The 25,617-nt window shown below is 30.4% G+C and overlaps 2 protein-coding genes and 1 long non-coding RNA gene across 6 annotated transcripts; 2 read left to right on the forward strand and 1 right to left on the reverse strand.

Annotated features, from left to right (window-relative positions):
* On the forward strand, positions 1-5,289 carry LOC125848800 (putative pentatricopeptide repeat-containing protein At5g43820). 3 transcript variants are annotated; one of them, XM_049528738.1, is made up of 4 exons: positions 1-85; positions 138-2,132; positions 3,462-3,605; positions 4,345-5,289. In XM_049528738.1, the coding sequence occupies exon 2, from the start codon at positions 147-149 to the stop codon at positions 1,776-1,778; it is 1,632 nt and encodes a 543-aa protein (XP_049384695.1). In that variant the 5' UTR covers positions 1-85; positions 138-146; the 3' UTR covers positions 1,779-2,132; positions 3,462-3,605; positions 4,345-5,289. The 3 variants fall into 3 exon arrangements, with proteins under 3 accessions (XP_049384695.1, XP_049384697.1, XP_049384696.1); XM_049528740.1 differs by lacking the exon at positions 1-85 and having other exon boundaries at positions 92-2,212; XM_049528739.1 differs by lacking the exon at positions 1-85 and having other exon boundaries at positions 92-2,132; positions 4,413-5,289.
* Positions 5,290-6,355: 1,066 nt separating this feature from the next.
* LOC125848126 (fe(2+) transport protein 1-like) lies at positions 6,356-8,852 on the forward strand. The gene is made up of 3 exons (XM_049527931.1): positions 6,356-7,059; positions 7,995-8,144; positions 8,388-8,852. Exons 1-3 carry the CDS (start codon positions 6,424-6,426, stop codon positions 8,691-8,693), a joined length of 1,092 nt encoding a protein of 363 aa, XP_049383888.1. The 5' UTR covers positions 6,356-6,423; the 3' UTR covers positions 8,694-8,852.
* Positions 8,853-14,559: 5,707 nt separating this feature from the next.
* Positions 14,560-18,635, reverse strand: LOC125848601 (uncharacterized). Of its 2 annotated transcripts, XR_007444536.1 has the most exons (5): positions 18,400-18,635; positions 18,202-18,307; positions 17,259-17,329; positions 15,934-16,106; positions 14,560-14,760 (listed from the first exon to the last, which is right to left on the reverse strand). It is a non-coding gene; the product is annotated as an uncharacterized LOC125848601 (long non-coding RNA). The 2 variants fall into 2 exon arrangements; XR_007444537.1 differs by lacking the exon at positions 18,202-18,307 and having other exon boundaries at positions 18,400-18,630.
* Positions 18,636-25,617: the final 6,982 nt, after the last annotated feature.

Below are 25,617 nucleotides of genomic sequence, written 5' to 3' on the forward strand. Positions count from 1 at the left end.
CAGTCAGGATATGTGTTTTTCATAATTTTTGACATCCCTAGTCGTTAGTAGTAGTCGAACTAATACGACGTCGTGCAACGCTGCAGTGACATTGTCGTCTTCAAATCAAAGGGGAAAATTAATTCCCCAATTCACAGGGAATTACGATGCTTGTGGCAAGATTTCTCAGTTCCAGGTGCAGTTCTCCGATTCTTTCATCGTTAATTTCTACATTTTCTCACTCAATTTCATCACTATCTGAGAAATTCCCCACTAATTTTGACGAATCTCATGTTCTGAATCAACTTTCCGACCTTTTACCCATCCGTCGAACCTCTTCAATCGGAAAACCCATTCCTGCAGATTCCTCTGAACCAAAAAATCAATTTAGGGTTTTCGATGAGCTTTTAACTCCCGAAGATAAGTTACGCGGCATTTTTCTTCAGAAACTTCAGGGAAAAACAGCAATCGAGAAGGCACTGACATCTGTTGACGTAGAATTAACGGTTGATTTAGTTGCTAAAGTAGTAAACAAAGGGAATTTAGATGCTGCATCAATAGCTACATTTTTCAATTGGGTTATCAAACAACAAAAAATACCTATTGATAATGATACTTACTGTATAATTCTTAAAGCATTAGGGAGGAGGAAGTTTTTCGGGCAGATGGTTGAAATGTTAAAGGAAATGAGGAATCAAGGAGTTATGCCTGATTCAGTGACACTTAACATTGTTGTTGATAGCTTTATTCGAGCTCGACAAATTTCAAAGGCTATACAATTGTTTAGTGGATTAGAGAACTATGGATTGAGATGTAATACCGAGACACTTAATGTTATTTTACAGTGTTTGTGTCGTCGATCACATGTAGGTGCTGCGAGTTCATTACTTGTGAAAATGAAAGAGAAAGTTTCATTTGATGTCACAACCTATAACATAGTCATTGGTGGGTGGTCGAGATTTGGAAGAGTTAAGGAAGTCGAGAGAACCTTAAAAGCAATGGTGGATGATGGATTTGAGGCAGATAATTTGACTTATAGTTGTGTTCTTGAATGTTTAGGGAGAGCTGGTCGAATTGATGATGCCATTGAGATTTTTGAGGGTTTGGAGGAAAAAGGGCGCGTATTTGATGCTGAGATATACAATGCAATGATTTCGAATTTCATTGGACAGGGTGAAATTGATGAATCATGTAAATATTATGAGAGGATGTTAAATACGGAATGGGAGCCGAATGCTGATACTTATATGAGACTAATATCTGCTTTTCTGAAAGCTAGAAGAGTAGCTGATGCAATTGAAATGTTTGATGAAATGTTAAGCCGGGGGATGATTGTAACTACAGGGAATGTAACCTCTTTTCTTGAGCCTTTATGTAGCTATGGTCCACCTCATGCAGCTCTAATGATTTACAAGAAGGCGAGACAAGCTGGATGTAGGATATCCTTGACTGCATACAAGTTGCTGCTTATGCGGCTTTCTAGGTTTGGAAAATGTGGTATGCTGTTAAACATATGGAATGAGATGCAAGAAAGTGGTTATTCTTCTGATATGCAAGTTTATGAGTATGTCATCAATGGGCTTTGCAACATAGGGCAGCTTGACAATGCTGTCCTGGTAATGGAGGAAGCTTTAGAGAAAGGATTTTACCCTAGCAGGCTTATTTGTAGCAAATTAAACAACAAGTTACTAGGTTCAAACAAAATAGAGATTGCATACAGGCTTTTTCTAAAGATAAAAATTGCACGTGGAAAGCAAAATTCACAGACATACTGGCGTGCTAAAGGGTGGCATTTCTAATCTTTGCACAGTCAGCTGGTTAGTGCAACTGTATCTGCTTTCAGAGTGATGAATATGACAATAATCAAGGGTCAAACTTCATTGCCATTAGCTGCCACTGGCAATGAACTGAATCTGCTCTTTTGCTTTCCAAATGGGCATCAATTGCCTTGTACAGAAGGGTAATGTTTGAGAAATTATTCGAAGCAGCAGGGACTGAAGTATTGTTTTGCATTATCATGGCGGGGGTAATATATGAAAATTTTGTTGAAGCATGGGGGACTGAAGTGTTACTTTTCTTTGCTAGAAGTTGTTCTGCGGAAGTATGGAGAAGTCATTCCAATCTGAGTCACATATTTAACTTTGACCATTGAGGTGAGTGCTTCTAGTTGTCGTCAAGTTGTGCAGTTGGTAACGAATGTATTTTAACCTCTGTGCTAGCAGCAACATAAAAAGTAATTAAAAGAATTCTCTATCTTGTTTATTATGAACAATTCATGTAGAAAAATTAGAATCATGTCTCTGACTTGTCTATAGTATTTGTTTTTGATACATAACTGCCTTTAATCCCAGGGGGAGGGGGTAAAAAACATGAAATTTGACTTGAAAAGAATAAGGCTTGAGACTCGCTTAAATGATATGGTCTGGTTTATCGGTGACAAAAAGTTGGCTGATTTTTTATTTTTAATATACAAGGAAATAGCTAGCTGATTCAAAACTAATAAGGAACTTCTCAGAATGCATCTCCGATGGTACCAATGTACTTCCATGTAATATGGGGGAAGGTCTGATGTTGAGTGAGGAATACTGATGAAATGGTTGCATCTCTAGGGTAGGAACTGGGAAGGTTGATATTGTCGTTGGCGGATGGATGAAAAGATATTTATCCATCATAGGAGTCCTCCTTAAACCAGATCTGAGGTCCACCTTAAGGGTGCAGGAGGGTAGAGAATGCTATATTTGGAAGAAGGTACAAGAGAGATGAAAGAAGGGTTCTCAGCATATACATTTATAAGTGTGCTTTCGCATCAATAGGTGACACCCTTATGCTTTAGTTATAAAGAATAATTAAGTCATTTGAACGCTCAGAACATGCATATACAATCAAATTATAAAACATACTCTCTCTGTGAATTGAAATGTATAAACTGGTTCTCTGTGTGTCTCTCTCTCACTTGGTTCTTTTGTACAGAAAGTTCAAAAAACTGTCATAGAGAAACTTGTATTTAGTTTGGAGTGAGGAACTAGTGATTTTTAGTTCCACAAGATTATATAAGGCTGTAGAACTGGTAAGAATTCCTGTCCATCTTTCTTGGACAATCTTGACAAGCCTTTTTCTCCTTTTTTATTCTCCTTCTTCTCGGTGTACTTTTTTTTTGTTTATATGCTTTACTTTGATGATGTGGGATAATTAGTTGGTATAGAGGATTACTGGGAGAAATTGAAAGTTCATAGAGGCTTATATACAAGTTTGTTCAGGGAAAGGCAAAAGAAAATCTCTTCTTATTGTACATTTGACACCTGTTGATCAATTTAATCCAGGATATATTTTTAGCTTGTTATTTGATTAATTATTTCCCTGGAGGTAGGAGTGACTGATAGGCCTAGATGTGCTTCCTGGGATTGTGACTTGGTCTGTTATTATTGACATTGTAGCAGCTTAAATAGGTGGTCACTGATCCATTTAGTATTTGTGTTGTGCAGGTTAATTGGGATGGAGCAGGACATGAGCTTTGTCTCTCGTCAATTTTGGGAGTGTTGTTTCTTTATCAGCAGACATTTCCTCAAGGAAATCGTCAAAGCTGGACTCTTGAAAATAAATGTTTCATCAATCTCCCAGAAGTAAAGGTAGATATTTGGAATTTGCTTGTTTGCATTTGATGATCAACTGTTTCATGAATTTTGTGACTTGTTTTCTTGTTCACCTTAATCTTTTGCACAATGGAGAACTATTCTAACATTCCAATGTTACTTCTCTGTGTTCTTGTACTACTTTATCATATCTGGGTTTATATGGCTAGTGGCTACAGAAAAGCTTTCTTAGGTAAAATTTATCAATTTCATGAACCAAATATGTTGGGGTGGTCATCTAGTTCTAAAATATATTGCCTGTCACTGCACATTTTATCTTGAAAAGATCTTATTTCATTTGTTTTTCTATAATTAAATTGGATGAGTGGTGCTTCAAATTCCAATTCTGGTGAAGGTACATCACCATGGTATTATCATGTTTCCATCCATTTGACTAATATGATGCTTTTTCCTCCAATCGTACTTCCCCGAAAAAGAGAGACCAATTTGAAATGTAAGCTATGAGCTATGTGTGTTTATCTATTCTGTTCATTGTTAAAAATTCGCTTGGAAAGGTTGGGATTCCATAAAATCTCAGCATTTCCCATCTGTTTCAAGTTGTATGCAGTTGGAACATATAAGATTGGAGGAACTGTTGCAACAGTGGTTCTTGTCTGTACACAGCTTGGTTATACATGCAAGGATGTAAATTCACTTTTATGTTATGAAGCATGATTGGAACTTGATGTCTTTGTATCAATGCCTTGATAAATATGTTGCCAATTTTGACTTGCAGAAATGGTATCTGATGCTATGGTTGTAACTTGTAAGGATTTAATATCATGGAACTCTTTGATATGCCAGATAAAGCCCTTAAGTACTTTCAGGAGATGATGTTAAAGGACATTCAACCTGACCTGCTGCTGTAGTGAGCTTTTACTCCTCTAGTATTGCTCGAACCATAAAATTCCTCTGAGCTGTTCTTTTCATTGATTTATATACTTGAGGAGATGTTGATTCCGGAAGACATTACTTTGGTGGAATGCCATGGTTGATACGCATTCTAACTTGCGTTTTAGTGATTGCACTCATGAGAGATCCATGTTAAGGATGTAGTTTTGTGGAACAGAGTGACCACAGGTAATGCTGAAAATGGCCTTGCAAGAGAGGTTATTGAAGTATAGGACAGTGACGAATGGCCATGATGCATTTGCACCGATCCGAGGACCTAGGATGATCATCTTACCAGCACGTGCCATTTAGGCGCATTGCAAGAAGAGTGATCGAGGTGACTCATGGGCATGTGTTCGAGGTTGTTCTTCATCTGTCTGTCTTTATTTGTACCTTCCTCATCGACATCTATGAAAAAACATGCAAGGGGCTGGACGATCATTGTCATGGTATCCATGGGAACGGTATGATATCTCTGCAACTATTTAAGGATATGCTGGAAATACATGTTTTCGTTCTCCACTGTGAATTGCATGCCATTAAGGATTAGTTGAAGAAGGTGATCATGCAAGTATTTCTGCGCAACGGAGGAGTTTGTTATTAAGCCTACACTAAAGCAGTTTAGCTGCATGATGGTACTGTTTTCTAGGGCCTTACAAGCATGTCGTTTGTCCAGATGCTTCTCTCTGGGATGCCCATATTGTTGCTTACAGAGTCTTTATGGAAATACAGAGCTGGTTAAATTGGCTTCAGATAATTTGTTTGAAATCAGATCCCATTTCCCGAGGCATCGTTCTTGTTGGACCTTGGCATATGTATTGCACTCTTATCCAATTCCAATAGTATTATTTTAGTTAGTATATGATTCTTTACACCTGAAATCAGTAAAAGATGACACATAATACTTGTAACTGAAACACATGAGAAATTTTGTTGGATACTTTTCTTCTATACAATTGCATATAAGTTGATAAAAGAGAGCGTGTCTTCAAAAAAATTGTGCGTCAGATTCATGCACCTATATTTTTGAGCATTAACTTCTGTTTCTTGCTACAAACATTTTTTAATTTTGAGAGAAGTATTGAAAAAACTACTTGTAAATTATTAGTTTTAATTTGTCTTCGAACTATTGACATTCTTAAAAACAATCCTCTACTTGACTAACTAAATTTAGGTACACCTTTGATCTACAACATGACATAGTAAGTGATGTTAAACTCTTGTAGAAGCATGAAACTGTTAACACAAAGCCGAGAGAAGTGTCGAAAACACCAAGATTACACAAAGCTAAGAGAAGTGTCGAAAACATCATAAACTTGGTGAGAAATTAGGGTATTTCACTCATGTAAAAAGGGTGTATCTTTAAGGATGTCAATAGTTTGAGAATGAAACTAACAATTTACGCCGAGTTAATGGGTGTTTTCAATACTTCTCTCCTTAATTTTCTATCTCTCCTCCCCCATCCCCCACCAACACAAGGGTATGAAAGTTTCATGCTACCATGCAATTAAAACTTTTGATACTGTTGCATTTACTTTCATTTTATAGTTCTCGAGATTTGACATTTACCTGTTTTTGCAATAAAATAGGCATTTAGCAGCCTTACAATGTATATACTATATGAGGAATTAAATCAACAAGTTGGCCTGCCATTTAATCAATTTTGAATTGATTATCAAGAAATCTGATAAAATTCAATAAATCTAAAACAAGTAAAATAAAACTGTTACACTAACATGTCAGCTTAGCATTTAAGACCTTACTATATTATTTTTATCCATGCACATGATCGATCGATATATCACCAAATTAATTCTATGCCTAGATAGTATCTCCCTGATATCACAAATTCACAACTCACACACCTCAAATCAAAGCAAAAATAAATATTCACCAAAACCAAGAAGAAATTAAAAATACATCAATGGCTTTTTCTAATTCCAAGATTGTCTTCATCTTTTTCATCCTCATTTCCATTTTCACACCTCAAACTTCCTCACAAGGTGACTACTCATCATGTGAATCACAAACACATAACACATGCAACAACAAATCGAAAGCATTAACCTTAAAAATCATAGCTATACTTTCGATATTAATCACTAGCATGATCGGAGTATGTTTGCCTCTCGTTACACGTTCAATTTCAGCGTTAAGCCCTGACCGTAACGTTTTCGTTATCGTTAAGGCATTTGCTGCTGGAATTATACTAGGAACCGGTTTCATGCACGTGTTACCAGATTCATTTGAAATGTTGTTGTCTAATTGTCTGAAGGAAAATCCTTGGCATAAGTTTCCTTTTACTGGATTTGTTGCTATGTTATCAGCTATAGTTACGTTGGCTATCGACTCTATGGCAACTAGTTTGTACAGCAAAAAGCACAATAATGCTCGTGTAATTAATCCAGAACAAGTACAAAATGGAGTACATAATATTATTAATGGTACTGGTGATCAAGAATTGGGCATGGTGAATAATAATGTGCATTTCCATTCTCATCACCATGGTTCCCTTTCGAAAGATGGAACGAAACTACTTCGTTATCGAGTCATTGCCATGGTTAGTCTATCGTTTACTTATCCTGCTTAATTTATGTGACATTGTTTGAATTATTAATGTATTGATGGAATTATATGGTTTTTGCACATGGAGAGTGCATAACATAAATGGTTCATAATTTGAAGAATAGAATCCTGTTGACTGCTATATATACCATTCATAGATAGATCCAAAATTTGTAGCCAGAGTGCACATGCATGTCTTTTCCTGTCAACAACAAATAATAATGACATTTTTACCGAATTTTAGCTAGGTTACGTTTTGTTGCTCCAAACATTACTAAATTAGCTAAAAACCTATTTTTGAAATGGTGGTCCATGTGCTTATGTTGCCTAAAATGCTAATTCAAACAAGTTTTCTGATACTAGTCTTTTCATATTTTTAAAAATGGTGTGAAACATTAATTATTGTGATTTATAATATTCTTTTACGTAGTTTTTAAATATATAAGATTTCATGCTTGAATTTACCGTCAAATTAAATTGTTTGAGTATCCAAACCAACAATCCCACATAAATTAGGACAATAGTTTTCAATTGTTTTTTTTTACTAAAAAAATCATTTTGATCATTTATCTATGATACTTTTTAAAATAATAATAATAATAATAATAGATTGATGCATACTTATTTACTACATACAGTATTTACTTAGAGAGAAGGAGCTGCAAATGTTGACAAATTTATCCCATTAGTATTCTTATAATTTCGCAATCATAAATTATTAATCCCTATACCCCGACAAAACACAATAGTTTTATTGTTAAGTTTTGTGTATTAATAGTGTATTATTTTTTCGATCAGCAAGTTAAGTTGGCCTACAATAACATATAACTCTTTATTGCAAATTAGTATTGTAGCCCGAAAAATTATAACTACAATCGATTAAATCGAAGTGATAGGTACATCATGGAATTCTTATTTATTTATTGGCAGGTATTAGAGCTTGGTATTATAGTTCACTCAATAGTAATAGGGATTTCACTTGGATCTTCAAACAATACATGCACAATAAAAGGACTTGTTGCTGCACTTTGCTTTCATCAAATGTTTGAAGGAATGGGACTTGGTGGCTGCATTCTTCAGGTAATTTTCTTAATAAATCGAAAGAGATATTAATTATAAAGACAAAAAAAAATGGCAGTAGAGTAGTAACCAATTAAATCACGTTACCAAAAAATAGGATCAATAATTGAATGAAGTTGGATAATAAGGACAATAGTTGATGTTACATAAAATTGAATGATTAAATGACTTTAGTGAAATAAAGTAAAGTTTGTTATAAGGTCCATGAAAGTGTCTTGATATTTTTTTTTTCCCAATATATAGGCAGAGTACAAAATGTTGAAAAAGGCAGCAATGGCATTTTTCTTTTCAGTAACAACTCCATTTGGTATAGCACTTGGAATTGCACTATCAAATACTTATCAAGAAAATAGTCCTCGTGCTTTAATAACTGTGGGCTTATTGAATGCATCATCTGCTGGCCTTTTGATTTATATGGCCTTGGTGGATCTTCTTGCTGCTGATTTTATGGGTGACAAATTACAAGGTAGCATAAAGTTACAAATCAAGGCTTTTATTGCTGTACTTTTGGGTGCTGGTGGCATGTCTCTAATGGCCAAATGGGCTTGATCTCATAATTAATTCATCCTAATAGTTTATCGATGAGGACAACATCAATAATTAATCCTTAGTCAATGTTATTAACAAGTTTGCTATGCTAAAATTTAACTGTTGCGCCACTCAATTTCTCTCTTCTATAACTATATATAAGAAAGTCCTTCCTAAGTAGATTAGGTGGTGCCATAATTTGAAGTTTTATGAGTTCAGTATTTTAATCTGTTTACGTTATTTGGTTCAAAATTAGTAGTTTATACATATTTATTACATTTCTTAAGACAAATATATGATTTGAACTGAAGCTATTGGATTCAATCGAACTAGTTATAGCTTTTATTCTACGCCATGTTCCTAACTTATTACTATATATGAAAGGTAGAAAAGAAGTAAGAGATAGGTCTGAAGAACACAAAATCGTTAAAAGTATTATTTCTCTATAACTTCAAGCATCTAGTCAAGTTTTATTAACTTATTTGTGTTCGAACTTAAATTATCAATTTATATTTACGATTACGGTTCTTCATATATTGTTAAATTTGTTTGTGATAGTAATATAAATTCAATCAAGCTATTGTTTGAGGATTTTATGCACAACACGTAATTCGTAAGACCACAAAATCAAGATAACTCACGTGTAATGAGATCTTTATACGAATAGTCCAATCTGATTTACTGTTTATTTTATTTAGGTCGATATACATAGATTATACCTTGATCATATACAATTATACATACTCATACATCCGACTATTTTTAATTTAAGCTGTTTGATGAGCAATTAGGGGTGTGCATTCGGTTTGGTTTTGCACTATTTGGTTTGGATTTTTCGGTTTTTGGTTTTGTAAAAGTGTAACCTAATCCGATTCAAAATAAATTTGGTTTGGTTTGGTTTTCCTCTATTCAGTTCAACTTTTTTCGATTTGGTTATTCGCGGTTATGTCAATAATTAATAACATAACCAAAGTAATAATATTGAATCTCTTAAATATACTTTCTAATATAAATCATAAGTAAAACTTAAAACACAATACTTATAAGTATACCTATTATAGATGTTCAAACATAAAATATAAATGTAATCATCATGAAAGACAATAACCAAAAAGGGACAAAAGTGGTTAACTCCAACTTCACGGGCCCAACATTTATATATATTACTAAGTTCTAAATAAATCTAAATTCCAAATTATTTAGAAGTATAGTATGCATTTGCGAAAGATGTTTTTCAAATAGTCAAATTCCAGAAATTAAAATAATAACCACATTGAACTGAACCAGATCAATTATTAGGTTTCTTTAATTAAAATATAGGTTAGATTTATTTTTATAAATTATCAAATATTAATAAAATTTACCTTAGTATTTCATATAATTATTTAATAAAAAAGATATATTATGTGAAAATATTTTTTTACTTAATTTGCTAAAATGAACAAGTGTAAGAGCAAATATTTTAATATAAGATTTAAATTAAAAAACAATTATATATGTTATTAATTAAAATTAATTGATATGAATTGATTTCACAAAAAATCCCAACAAATTGGAGAATAACATTTTCATTGTATTATTGGTTCTCCTCATTATTTATTTATTTCCACAAATTACTTTCTCAATATAACTTTGAAGTATATATTCTCTTGTTCAATTTTATTTGTCACATTCATCTATTAAGAAAATAATGATTAACATAACTATTTTTTTCACAAAATACTCCTATTAATTAATATTTAATATTAGGTATTGACAAATAATTTTTAAAAAATAAGTAATTAATATTAAAAATATGGGCCCAACATTATATTTATATACAAAATATTAGGATAAAATTATGCATAATTTATTTTTATAAATTCTATATACTATTGATATTCTAATTAATAAATCTCAATTATCTAAAATTATAATATAGTAGAGAGGATGTTTTTCAACCACAATAAATTATTTCTAAGTGTAAGGAGTCTATCAACTTTTTCATTTTATTTTATATGATATTTTTTAAAATTTTTCTAAAATTTATTATTTATATTTAATCATAATTGATTTTAAAGATCATATTTATCAATTATGAATATTTTGGAAACAAAAAAACTATAAAACTATCTCCGATGCACCTTTATTTTACTCTATATTCTCTATATTTGGAGAGTAAAATAAAGAATGTTTTCTTCAATCATTCTTTATTTCACTCTCTATTCATCATTTGTAGAGATGATTGAAGAATTATTATTTGTACTCTCTATTTTACTTTTTGATTATTTTATTATTATTTTTATTATATCATATTTGTAATTAACATATCATAAATCATATAAGACCATTTAATAAATTTTTAATATTAGTAACTTTTTTAATGTAATATAACACTTCAGAAAAATATTATTTAATATATACATTTTCAATCTGAATTAATAATACTTCATTTAAAAAAAATAATTATTTAGAACCAATTCCAAACTCATCACTGGACATTCATAAATAAAATGGCTAAAGTGTTTTATTAGAAAAATAAACAAGGCAAAAGTTGAGGGAACACTGACTGACCACAACTCCACAAGTGTAGTTCAATGGGTCCCAATCACATTTAATGATATTTCAGTGGACGGTATCAATTGTAATTTAACAGAAAATGATGGATCTTTTATGGACCTATTGATGTGGTCTAAAGAATAAAGCAGAAAATACAATTCCTTTTACACAAATTGATCTCGGAAAATACTATTATACCCTTAGGGCATCTCCAACCCTATACTCTATTTTACTCTCCAAATATAGAGTTTTCTATTTTTTCAGATAACCAACTCCAATTCAATTCTCTATTTCACTCTCTAAAAAGGAATATTTTTCTCTCTCCTCAATATTATATTATTATTTCTATTTCATTCTTATTTTCTTATTTTCTTATTTTATAATATAAATCCTTTATTTCTTTTTTCCCAATAATTACTTTATATAATTTTCATGTGAATATTTAATATAAAATTATATTTTATTCTAAATTTTTAAATAATATAAATTGCAAGAAAATATTATATAATATACAAATTAATGGACAAATTCAAATAAAAGTGAAATACAATAACATAAACATTACATAAACAGTCAATTTTTGAAATTATTATGTTGCTCCCATAAATGCTCTATTAATGCATTACGGAGTTCAAAATGAACATTTTTGTCCTTAACTTTTCTATGTCTAGCTAAAAATAGTTCAAACCGAAGATTTTCATCTACCACCTTTTCTGTCGTTGGAGTTGGAGCCTCTACGACATCTTGAATTGGTGCATTAAGATCATGTTCATCCTCAATTATCATGTTGTGCAGTATAATACATGTAGTCATTATATCATGTAGCACTTCCTTTTTTAAAACACGTGACGGTCTTGCAATAATTGCAAAACATGATTGCAAAACTCCGAATGCACGTTCAACATCTTTTTGGCATGATTCTTGATTCATCGCAAATTGATTATTATGTTATGTATTGTATTTTATCTTGTATTTAAATTATTATGTCATGTATTGTATTGTTATCTTGTATTTAAATTATCATATTATGTATTGTATTTTTAAATTAGTTTTTTCATCTTATCATTTTAATCTTGTGTATTCTTTATAGTGAAAATTAATAATAAAATCAAATTATATTATTGTCGAAAATTAGAAAAAATTAAAATACTATTAATTCGGGATGAAAGTAGTATATATTAAATAATATATTTTTTAAAATATAATATTACATTTAAAAAGAATTATGAATATTAGATATTTATTAATGACATTATATGTAAAATAATATGTTAATTAGAAAGTAATAGAAATAATAATAAAATATTCAAAAAGTGAAATAGAGAGTGTGAATAGTAGTTCTCCAAATTTGGAGAACTACTATTCACCTCTCTAAATATAAAGAATGGAGGTGGATTGGAGTGCCCATTCTCTATTTTACTCTCCAAATATAGAGAATGAAGAGTAAAATAGAGGTGGGTTGGAGATGGTCTTAAACTTTCATCCAATGTCACCAAGTGCCATGTTGAAACTCTCTCTTCTAATATATACTAGAAAAAATGGCCCGTGTCAGCACGGGCCCAACATTAATATATGAGCAACTTTCACATATAGCAAACATAAAAATCATATTTGTATGTTATAACTATAGTTTGCATAATTGCGTTCCATAACAAATTTTATGTTTGCTATGGAGCTTTTGATTTGTATAATTCGCTAGAAACATTCAATTTTATATAAATTGTTCAGTTTTGTATAGATTCATTTATACATTATAATTTATATAATAAGATCTGTATTTGTATAACTATAAGTGTATAGGACGAAAATATATGTATTTGTATATATACATTTTTCTCTCGCTTTATACAAACACAAACGCATTTTATACCGAAATGTATAAAATGGTTAATTGTATACCGAAAATGGCTAATTATATACCGAATCAGATGGGAAAAAAAATGGAATATTTGCTGCGAATTACAATTAAAATAAACTATCGCTATAACATTTAATTTAAATTAACAGTTTTCTATTTCATACAATTTTCTTTAATATATATTACTAATGTTCTAAATAAATCTAATTTCCTAATTATTTAGGAGTATAGTATGCATTTGCGAAAGATGTTTTTGAAATAGTCAAATTCCAGAAACTAAAATAATGACCACATTGAATTGAACCAGATCAATTATTAGGTTTCTTTAATTAAAACTACAGGTTAGATAGATTTGTATTTTATAAAAATAAATTATCAAATATTAATAAAATTGACCATTAGTATTTCATATAACTATTTAATAAAAAGATATATTATACGAAAATATTTTTTTACTTAATTTGCTAAAATGAACAAGTGTAAGAGCAAATATTTTAATATAAGATTTAAATTAAAAAACAATTATATATGTTATTAATTATAATTAATTGATATGAATTGATTTCACAAAAAACCCCAACAAATTGGAGAATAACATTTTCATCGTATTACTGGTTCTCCTCATTATTTATTTATTTCCACAAATTACTTTCTCAATATAACTTTGAAGTATATATTCTCTTGTTCAATTTTATTTGTCACATTTATCTATTAAGAATAAGAAAATAATGATTAGCATGACTATTTTTTTCACAAAATACTCCTATTAATTAATATTTAATATTAGGTGTTGAAAAATAATGTTTTTAAAAAAGTAATTAATATTAAAAATAAAATATAAGAAAATTATTGTCCTAACTTCGCATTTTAATAATAACAAGTTAAAATAAAATCTATCTTTTAATAATGAATAAATAAAATTAACACACAAAATAATATTTAACTTATGCCCAATACATAAAAATAGTGTGCTTCTATTCACCAAACAAATTTAAAAATACTCTATAAAGACTAATGGGACCCATCCTATCTTGAGCTTTCATGGAATTATAGGGGCATGATTTGTAATTAAATGATAAAAGGATGGGGTTTTTTTAGAGCTCTTGATGGAGTCCAATTAATAAAGCATAAAAGATAACTCTACTAAACAACTTTTTATTTAATAAAACTTTGTAAAGACTTTAATACCCTCAAATTTTTATTTAATACCCAAAAACTGACATGTTGAAAAACTTGAAACTCTCTCTTCTAATATATACTAGATGGGCATGGCCCGTGCCTAACATCAAAGTAACGTAATGTTCAGGAAACTTGGTGCGACACATTAAAAGACCTGCGTTTTATATGACTAAGAAAGTCCTATCATGCCATTCCAATGAAGAAGTTGATATATACCTGTGTGTGTGAAAAACCAATATATATATATATATATACACACAAGAATAAAAAAAGATAACTTTTTCATGAACAAATAGGTTAGTATCTATAACTTTTTCATGAACAAATAGGTTTAGTATCACTGTTGTAGTAGTAATGTGAAAACCCATGTTATGGATAAAATATACTTGAAACAGGGACGACAACATGCTCAATTCTTGCTAAACAATTTAGTGTAGCCATCTTTAATCTTCACTTCTACATGTCATCTTTGCTCATATCTTAATAATCTTTTGAACTTCTGTAACATCAAACCTGCCAAACAACACTAACAACTCAAATTAGGATACCAAAGATCTCAAGAAACACAAGCACCACAATACTATTATGCTAATTTCACACAAAAATACTTCTTAACTGATTACAAACTTACTTCCAATGAGCCTTTTAACATCATATATAATATGTTCCGAGTTAAGACCTTACCATACTCCCTTGCTTCCCCTAAATTTACAAAATCACAATTCCATAAACTACCCCAAAAATCTATAAGAAATTTTGCAACTTCAAAAACATTACATGCATATCTTAGTCATCATTCATTGTGAATACCTTATTTGCATAGGAACCAACCTGTCTTTCTAAGAAACAATAACATAAATACAAATTTGTTCAATAGATTGAAAAAAAAGTAACACCAACCAAGGAAATGTAAAATTGTCATTATATGTATTTATTGGGATCATGTCTTCTAAAAGTCAGTAATCATTCATTCAATGGCTATTTATATTGAAAGTTGAACACAATTATAAATTTGTTTTTATGATTTATGAGAAATATAAAATAATGATAGGAAGGATAAGATAACATATACATTCATATTCCAACAACTTCAATTATTAAAGGAATAGTTATAAAGATCCTCAGAAGTATAATGTAAGAGATAGTTAATTCATATAATGTTGCCTTCCTATGAGTGCTTGTTCAATCCCAAAGTACTTTTAAAAAAAAGAAGAGAAATCTAAATAAGTGTTTCCTTCCTATGAGTGCCAGTTCAGTACCAAACTTAAAAAAATAGAGGATCCTGAGAATCCTTCCAACAGGGGTCTATTACAATTTGCAAAATTGCAGGCTTCTTAAGTTAAACTCTATTCTATACTTCTTCTTAAGTTAAACTCTATTCTATACTTCATTCAAGATTCTATAACTGATATAATATTTTTCCTTTCTTTTTTTTTAACAAAAAAATTAACATCATTCAAGGATATTCAAATATGGCTAAACCTCTACTGTCCATTTTATCTAACAGTAAGATGAAAATGATAGGATTAAGAATGCTTTGACAGTTTAAAACTTAGTTTTGAGATCTACATAAATATAATCTTTAACTTTCATCATTCAGAAAAGAGATCAGATCTTTGATATATTCAAATATATCAAGTGTCAAACCATAACTTTAAGAATTAAGAAACTAAACAAAGTAGCTACCTTGGGAAAAAAATTGCATGTTGCTGTATGTAAAGTTGAGTTCTTTCTCCTTCATAAACACCAAAAAAGAGTAAGCAAATTTTAGTTTCACATCTTCATTGTTGATGATGTTTATATTTAAATGTTGCTTCTAAGAAAAAACAGGTAATACATTTGTTGGATCTGTATTCAGCCTGCAAAATCTTGAGGGAAAAAAGTTCATTTGCTAGATTTAAAAGCCCAATCATTTATTAACAGAGCAAAATCATTTATTAGAGTAAACATGCACAAAGCTCCATATCATATCTTTTCTTGTAAAAGGAAGGTTGATATTTGATAATGACCAACACAGTCCCTAAATGTACATGAGAAAAGGAGGAATAAACAAATGAAAGAAGATCAAGGAATTTAACTGAGAAGATTCAATGAGAAAGTGTAATGACCCTCCAGGTCATTTTTAAATTAAAGAATTCATTTCATCGTTTAGAGCGTTCCTGTAGCGACCCCAAGTCATTTATGACTTGCTGGCACTGACTGTTCGGTCGCCTGGTCGTTCGTTTGGGTTTTAGGCCCGTTCTCCTGTTTTGGAGATTTTTATAACTTGAAAAGTTGACTTTGGTCAACCTTCTTGGAAGACGTGCTCAGATGAAAATTCTGACAGCTAGGTTAGCTTCGGAAGATCGATTTTGGTCTAGAACGACCCTTTGTTCACTTCCCGAGACTTTAGATAGCAATTGTGGAATCTGGCTCAAATGATACTGGGTGTGGGACCCACTTTTCGTCGAAGCGAGCTCCAAATGGAAATTCCGCCTTCACCATTGAGTCCGAAATATCNTAATCTTTGAGCATTTTAGAAAATCAGTTGATGTCTCAATAATCATATCTAGCTAGCCTCTTTATTTTACTATGATAAAATATGAGAAACAAATTTTAAGCTCAAAGACAAAATCTAATGCTAAGAGCTCCTAAATTTAAGTGCAAATAGTGAACATCTTAGAAAAGATAACTATTAGTGAAGTAAATAAAAACTTACTGCATTTAAAAGTATGTATTGAAAATACAGCCAACTCTTGAAATGATTACTATTTTTATTTATCAATCAACAACGTATCTGGTACATCGAAAACATTGGAGATCAATGAAATTTCTGTATTTGCCTTTAAGTTTAATATCATAAGTGCAATTGTTCAAAAATAATAATAAGAGAACCGCCATTCACCCAAAAATAGAAGGACATAAGAACTGTAGTCAAAGAGAAAAGAGAACAAAAGATGAGGCATAAACTGACGACAACTCATCCAAACCATCCCACAATGAGCCAATGTAATGGAGTTGGCGAGAATTACCTTAGAAGAGGAGAAAATGTGTACGTACTCGCAACCCAATGCCATTTGTTGGTCATCAAAAGTCATTAATCCTGCAAAAATCAAGTAAAATCATCGAGATATAGTAACGGGATCCAAGTTTTCAACAATCAATAGAACGGAGCTCAGCGTCACAGTTGTGTTATACTGAGAACATATGAAAAGATGATAGAAATGAAGAAGTGGAGACAGAACACTAATTTTTCAAACAAATTTTGATCTTACTACTGTCAAGAGAGAGAAAAGGAGAAAAATTAGAAAGCAAAAATTGATATCCTAATAAATAGAATAACATAATCATGTTAACAGGCAAATGTATATAGAACTGGACAACCAAGAATTAATAAATTCAAAAATTAAAATTATATAAAATCAAATGATCCTATAAAGGAATCCTTGACAATTATCAAAGTGAGAGCCTATAACATCAACCCCAATAAATTAGGGTAGGCTTCAGAATCTTACGGATCATGTTACTCCATTGAACATCCAATTCCCTAACTTATATAATCCACATGCACTGAAATTGTTCACTTGTATAATGTTGAACAATTTCACTCTTAAACCCCTAATTTCCATAAACTGTTGTGGGGTGGAATTTGTGTGCATATATTAATTTTTTGACTGCTTGGTAGTGATATGGGAGGAGAATTTCGCTCTAAACCCAATTTTTAAACTTTGAATAAAAATTTCAAACTCCTACACAAAAATATAAAGTGAAAGCATAAGGACATAAATAAACAAACAAAAGAAAGAGTGGCAACATAACACGACATCAATAAAAAAATTATACACTTAAAAGAGTGCAGAACATAGAAAGGGCATATAACAATATATATGGACCCAAGATCCGACACTGAAGTTTAGAAACTATAAAAGCAGTAAAGCACAAAGAGAAGGAACCTACTCATAATATAAAGCTCACCGGGCAAACTAACAATGGAGGAACTTGCATTAACAATGCTGGGTTTTCTGCTCTTGTGTTTTTGTGTTGAAGCATAGTACAGGAAGTACAAGGACCCAAAACAGGCCTTGAATATTAGAATCAGGGACTTGATGAATATAATAAGCCTTAAAGAGAAAATAGGTCATATTAGCCAGATTGAGAAACATGTAAATTTACCTTAAATCATGAAGAAATACTTCGGCAATGCATCCCAAACAAACAAAAATCTTGAGGAAACCTTCACAGAGAGATTTAAAGTGTCTACACAAAGAGAAGACACTCAGCAACAAATGGATTCGCCATTGAAGAGTTGAGATCTACAAAGAAGAGTTGAGAAAATAGACCAAGCTTAGCAGAGGAGGAGAGAGAAATCTATAGAGAATTGTGAGATGATAGTGCAAAACTTGTACACAAAGTGAAGCAAAATGAGACACATGTTTATTCATCAATGAAAAAGGGCCAAATTTACTGTACAATTAGTACTAGCTTTAGTACAATTAGAAGATGCAGTGTTCGTCCTTTTAAACTCCCATTTTAAATAAGGGTAATAACTAGATAAGGTTGCCCGTGCTATGCACGGGCTCAATAATATAAATGGTATATTTTGGGGCTAATAACCGAGTTTTTGAAGCGATTGTTTGCGTGGATAAAGGAATAAGTTTTTTTTATCACAAACCTGTACTTTCTTTGACGCTATTTAAGGTATAATAAGACTACCCACATACAACATTTTTGAAATATTTTATGTTGTCAATTATCATGATTTATAGTATTTTTACGATAGATTCACTTCAAGAATCAGTGGAATTTTTTGTATTTTTTTCAAAACATATTTTATGTTGTCAATTATTATGATTTATAGTATTTTTACGCAATTTTTAAATATAAAAAAAATAAGACAAATAAATTAAAATGGACCCAATATATGTTATTTTTGTTGTCTCAATTTATGTGACACAAATGAAATTTGGAGAGTCATCCAAATTTTCATATTTTTAAAAAAATTGTTTGAAGTTATTAATTATTGTGATTTATAATATATGTAACTTTGAAATAATGTACATTACTGGTCACTTTGTCCTAATTTATGTGATATGGATAAAATTACAAAATTAACCCTTTTAAAATGTCTTTCAGATATTTTAAGTTGTTAATTATTATTATTTATAATACTTTTTTGGTAATATTAAAATGATATGTGCTATTTTTTCTGTCACAATATTTGTGAGCTTGATAGAATTTTGAGAGTCAACCTATGTTATTATATAGCTTTTAAATATTTTAAATTGGTAATTATTGTAATTTTTAATGCTTTTTAAGTTATTTGTAAATAATATATGTTGCTTCCTTGATTGAGACTTTCCATTTGTGATATGTATATACATATCGTGCTATGCACGGGCCCAATAATATAAATGATATGCTTTGGGGCTAATAACCGAGTTTTTGAAGCGATTGTTTGCGTGGATAAAGGAATAAGTTTTTTTATTACAAACCCGTACGTTCTTTGACGCTATTTAAGGCATTATAAGACTACCCACATGCAACATTTTTGAAATATTTTATGTTGTCAATTATCATGATTTATAGTATTTTTACTATAGATTCACTTCAAGAATCAGTGGAATTTTTTGTATTTTTTTAAAAAACATATTTTATGTTGTCAATTATCATGATTTATAGTATTTTTACGCATTTTTTACATATAAAAAAATAATAAAAATAAGAAAAATAAATTAAAATGGAGCCAATATATGTTATTTTAGTTGTCTCAATTTATGTGACACAAATGAAATTTGCAGAGAGTCATCCAAATTTTCATAATTTTTTTAAAAATGTTTTAAGTTATTAATTATTGTGATTTATAATATTTTTATGTAACTTTGAATAGTGTACATTACTGGTCACTTTGTCCTAATTTATGTGATATGGATAAAATTACAAAATTAACCCTTTGAAAATGTCTTTCAAATATTTTAAATTGTTAATTATTATTATTTATAATACTTCTTTGGTAATATTAAAATGATATGTGTTATTTTTTCTGTCCCAATATATGTGAGCCTGATAGAATTCTGAGAGTCAACCTATATTATTATATAGCTTTTAAATATTTTAAACCTTCTTAAGTCATTGGTAAATAATATATGTTGCTTCCTTGATTGAGACTTTTCCATTTGTGAGATATATATATATATATATATATATATATAATATTCAAGTATAATATACAGTAGAAAAATATATATATATACATATTCTATATTATTTTAAAAGGGAGTTTATGCCCAAGTTCTACTATATAATAAATATAATATATAATAAACTTCCTTTTAAAAGTCCCACAAGTATATAATATATAATATTCAAGATTGGGAGCAGTCCCAATCTTGAATATTATATATTATACTTGGCCCTAAACTCTCTTTTATAATATAGTAGAATAGAAAATAGAATAGAATATACAAGTATATAATATATAATATTCAAGATTGGGAAAAGTTCAAATCTTGAGTATTATATATTCTACTTGGCCCTAAACTCTCTTTTATAATGTAAAGTAAAATATATAATATAAAGTAAAAGAAAAGTATAATATATAATATTCAAGATTGGGAAAAGTCCCAATGTTGAATATTATATATTATACTTGACCCTAAACTCTCTTTTATAATATAAAAAAAATAAATATAAAGTATATAATATATAATATTCAACATTGGGAAAAGTCTCAATCTTGAATATTATATATTATACTTGGCCCTAAACTCTCTTTTATAATATAGTAGAATAGAAAATAGAATAGAATATACAAATATATAATATATAATATTCAAGATTGGGAAAAGTCCCCATCTTGAATATTATATATTATACTTGGCCCTAAACTCTTTTTTATTATATATAGTAGAATATACAAGTAGATAATATATAATATTCAAGATTGGAAAAAGTCTCAATCTTGAATATTATATATTATACTTGGCCCTAAACTCTCTTTTATAATATAAAGTAAAATATATAATATAAAGTAAAAGAAAAGTATAATATATAATATTCAAGATTGGGAAAAGTCCAATCTTGAATATTATATATTATATTTGGCCCAAACTCTCTTTTATAATATATAGTAGAATATACAAGTATATAATATATAATATTCAAAATTGGGAAAAGTCCAAATCTTGAATATTATATATTATACTTGGCCCTAAACTCTCTTTTATAATGTAAAGTAAAATATATAATATAAAGTAAAAGAAAAGTACAATATATAATATTCAAGATTGGGAAAAGTCCCAATGTTGAATATTATATATTATACTTGCCCTAAACTATCCTTTATAATACTAAAAAAATAAATATAAAGTATATAATATATAATATTCAAGATTGAGAAAAAGTCCCAATCTTGAATATTATATATTATACTTAGCCCTAAACTCTCTTTTATAATATAGTAGAATAGAAAATAGAATAGAATATACAAGTATATAATATATTCAAGATTGGGAAAAGTCTCAATCTTGAATATTATATACTATACTTGACCCTAAACTCTCTTTTATAATATATAGTAGAATATACAAGTATATAATATAAAATATTCTAGATTGGGAAAAGTCCCAATCTTGAATATTATATATTATACTTGACCCTAAACTCTCTTTTAAAATATAAAGTAAAATATATAATATAAAGTAAATGAAAAGTATAATATATAATATTCAAGATTGGGAAAAGTCCCAATCTTGAATATTATATATTATACTTGGCCCTAAACTCTCTTTTATAATATATAGTAAAATATACAAGTGTATAATATATAATATTCAAGATTGGGAAAAGTCCCAACCTTGAATATTATATATTATACTTGGCCCTATTTATAATATAAAGTAAAAGAAAAGTAAAATATATAATATTCAAGATTGGGAAAAGTCTCAATCTTGAATAGTATATATTATATGTAATGACCCTAAAGGTCATTTTTGGAAATTTTCATAAAATGACCGTTTTACCCCTCCCGATAGTTGCCTCGAGTCCTAATTATTGTATTTTCGAAGTTGGGTTGAAGGAAAATTGATGAAAAGTTGAGTTTTTGGAAAGTTGAGTTTTTAAGAGTTAAAGTTTGGTTAAAAGTGCTATTTCGAGTCATTTGGAGTTTCAAGACTCCAATTAGATTTTCGTCGATTACAGCAGTTTTGGAATATTGAAACGGGTCTATGAGAATTTACGGAGTCGAATTTGGACTTAAAACGAAGATTTGAGGTCCTAAGTTGCTAAAATTGTGAAATTTTGATCAAGAGTCGACTTTGGTCAACAAACGAGGTTCCGGTGCTCGAAATGGAATTCTGAGGGCACCGTTGAATTCAGGGGGTGATTCTAAGTCTAGAATGACTCTTGGTGGAATTTTTAGAGGCCCCGAGTGCGTTTCGAGTTTTTGAGCCTAAAGTTAATTTCTTGACGCCTTATCGAATACCGGGTCAAGGAGACCTCGAATTCAAATTTTGACGATTTCATTTAGTCCGAAATGTCATTTTCGAGCTAGTAGCATATTTGGTGCATGTTCGGGAAGTGCCAAATGAGTTTTGGGTGAGCTTTTAAGTTTCTTGGATGCTTTGACACTATTTCAGCAAATTGTGACAACTAAAGGGTTCATTATTAGTTTTAAGGGTCGAAAAATTATTCCGAAGGTTCTAAAATTCTGAGCATAAATTATAAGACTTATCTGCAAATTTTGGTGCATTTTCACTAACCCGACATTGGACTTTTATCGCAAATAAGAAATAATTATTTACCGAGTAGAAATGAAATTTGACTGGGCAAACGAGCATGAAATTGAGCTCCGATTGAACGAGAAGGTCCGTATCATTATTTAAGACATTTACAAAAAAGAATCAGGTCATTTCACTATCGTATGAGGAAATTACGGCATTTTTAGTGAAAGATTAACTGTTGTTTTTCTGGTGCATAACAGTCATGTACTGTTATAAAAATCTTAGACTGTATTCATTTGTTATTTTGAGCATATCGGGAGTTCTAGATATCGGAATGGAGTGATTCTTACTGGTTTCTTCTTGAATTAATATGAGGGTTAGTATTTAATCTTCAATTTGACATTTTCTCATAATTTCTTTATCTGATTTTTTTTCCTATCCGTAAATTTCTTGGAAAAATTGGAGTTTTATCGATTTGGACTCCCTTTTTGATGAAAAAGGTATATTTACGATCCTTATGTTATGGATAAACTGATTTTAACATAAAATTTTTGATTCATCGATTATTTTCATCATATTAACCGCGTACAATTTGGACTTTCCCGATAAAGTTAAAGTTTGATAGATTAAGATTTTCAAGGTCGATCTGAGCTCCGTTTTTTATGAAATTTCATATTTGAACTTATCTAAGCATGGGTAAGATGTTTTTCAAGAAATATTTCATTTTCGAGTCGGGGTTTCGGATCCGAATATTTTAGGCTTCTTCAAGAATATGAATTTTCCTTCAAATTGAGTTTGTGAATTGATTTCAACTCCGTTTTCAAATTGGTTTTCACCATTAGCTTCCAAATACTTTAAGGATTATTTTACATTAAAAATTTCCATATTTGGGTATCGTTTTCCGGTATGAGACTTTTGGACCGTTTTGCCCTTATTCCCTAAATTTCTTAATTTTGGTGTCATTGGACTCGAATTGTGATTGTGAATAATTGTTTGAATAAATTATCGTGATCCAGATTATACTCGGAAAGGAAGGGCTCAAGTCAAGTAACTTTTGGAGTTCATTTTAAGGCAAGTGCCTTCCAAACTTTGTAAAACTCTTAGAGTACGTATGACTACTTTCCTAATTGTGTTGGGGAGTAATGGGGATTGAGGATGTGTTTTATTTGCTGATTGAAATTGTTGTAAATGAAAGATGGGGAATAAAACGAGCTAAATGTGTTAATAGTGACTTGAATTTGTTGAATAAGTTATGTGATAACTGATATTGAGGGGATAGAAGAGCATGAGTAGGCTATGATTGATACAGACATTGATGTTGAGACAGATGATGTGTAATACTATGATGGGGTCGTGATATGGTTGTGATTGAGACAGGTGATGTGTAATACTATGATGTGGTCGTGATATAGTTGTGATTGAGACAGATGATGTGTAATACTATGATGTGATCGTGATATGATTGTGATTGATGACATGTGCATATTCATTATTCATCCTATGTGTGAACTATCTGTTGCATGAGTTATGAGACACTGATATGATGATGGATGGATATGAGACACAGTTGAGACTAGCTCCGGCTAGAGATATATGAGATAGACTAGCTCTGGCTAGCGATTTGGATGCCGATGGGATCTAATTCCGGCGGTGATACGTGGTCCATGTGTGGCCCCCATGGGTTCTGATTTGAGTATTCAGCGTAGACTGATTATGTCAACAGATGTGTATCGTAGGACAGACATGCATCACGACTACATGACATCATTATTGCATTTTGCATCGCATTTGCCTTATCTTTCTCTGTGATGTGTGGATTGTATCGGTTTACCCTTCTTATGTGGAATTTGATCTACTTGCTCTTATTTGTTGATCTGAGGTTGATGAGGATATACTGTTGGTTCTGGCTGTTGAATATGATCTGTTTAGTATAGGTTGGTTGGTTTGCTGTTGGATTGAAGTTTCGATGGTTCGGTTGGGATTGAAAGGAGTTGTTTGTAGCTGCTAGTTTTGCTTAATTTAGAGTTTCTTGTAAGTACCTGTGGTTTTCAGTACTCACCCTTGCTTCTATACAATTGTGTAGGTTGACAGCTCTCTCTCAGAATAGGCTTGGTATTTTCTTTAGCAGATTGAGCTTCGGGACATACTAGAGAGGTAGCGGTTCATTCCAGACGTGCCCTTGAGTTATCTTTACTTTCAGTTTTGTTCTATTCGAGAACCATACTCTAAGACTTGTATATGTTTATTCGAATTTTGTATTTAGAAGTTTGTACATGTGACAACCAAATTCTGGGTAGTGTTGAGTTTTAATTAAAGTCTTCCGCTTATTTATTATCTCTTATTCTCGTATTTCTGCTTCTCTATCGTTGTGGTTGGGTTATGCTGACATGTACGGTGGGAAATGAACACGTGCCATCATATCCGAATTTGGGGTGTGACATTATACTTGACCTTAAACTCACTTTCATAATATCAATATATATATATATATATATATATATATATATATATAGAAGAATATACAAGTATATAATATATACTATTCAAGATTGGGAAAAGTCCCAACCTTGAATATTATATATTATACTTGTTCCTAAGCTCTCTTTTATAATATAAAGTAAAATATATAATATAAAGTAAAAGAAAAGTATAATATATAATATTCAAGAATGGG

The sequence above is a fragment of the Solanum stenotomum genome, chromosome 12 (assembly GCF_019186545.1).
Source record: "Solanum stenotomum isolate F172 chromosome 12, ASM1918654v1, whole genome shotgun sequence".
Taxonomy (NCBI): domain Eukaryota; kingdom Viridiplantae; phylum Streptophyta; class Magnoliopsida; order Solanales; family Solanaceae; genus Solanum; species Solanum stenotomum.

Coding starts and splice junctions, on each gene's coding strand:
- LOC125848800 (XM_049528738.1), top strand. CDS start 147: ATGCTTGTGGCAAGATTTCTCAGTTCCAGGTGCAGTTCTCCGATTCTT.
- LOC125848126 (XM_049527931.1), top strand. CDS start 6,424: ATGGCTTTTTCTAATTCCAAGATTGTCTTCATCTTTTTCATCCTCATT. Junction 7,060..7,994: donor GTTATCGAGTCATTGCCATG/GTTAGTCTATCG, acceptor ATTTATTGGCAG/GTATTAGAGCTTGGTATTAT. Junction 8,145..8,387: donor TTGGTGGCTGCATTCTTCAG/GTAATTTTCTTA, acceptor CCCAATATATAG/GCAGAGTACAAAATGTTGAA.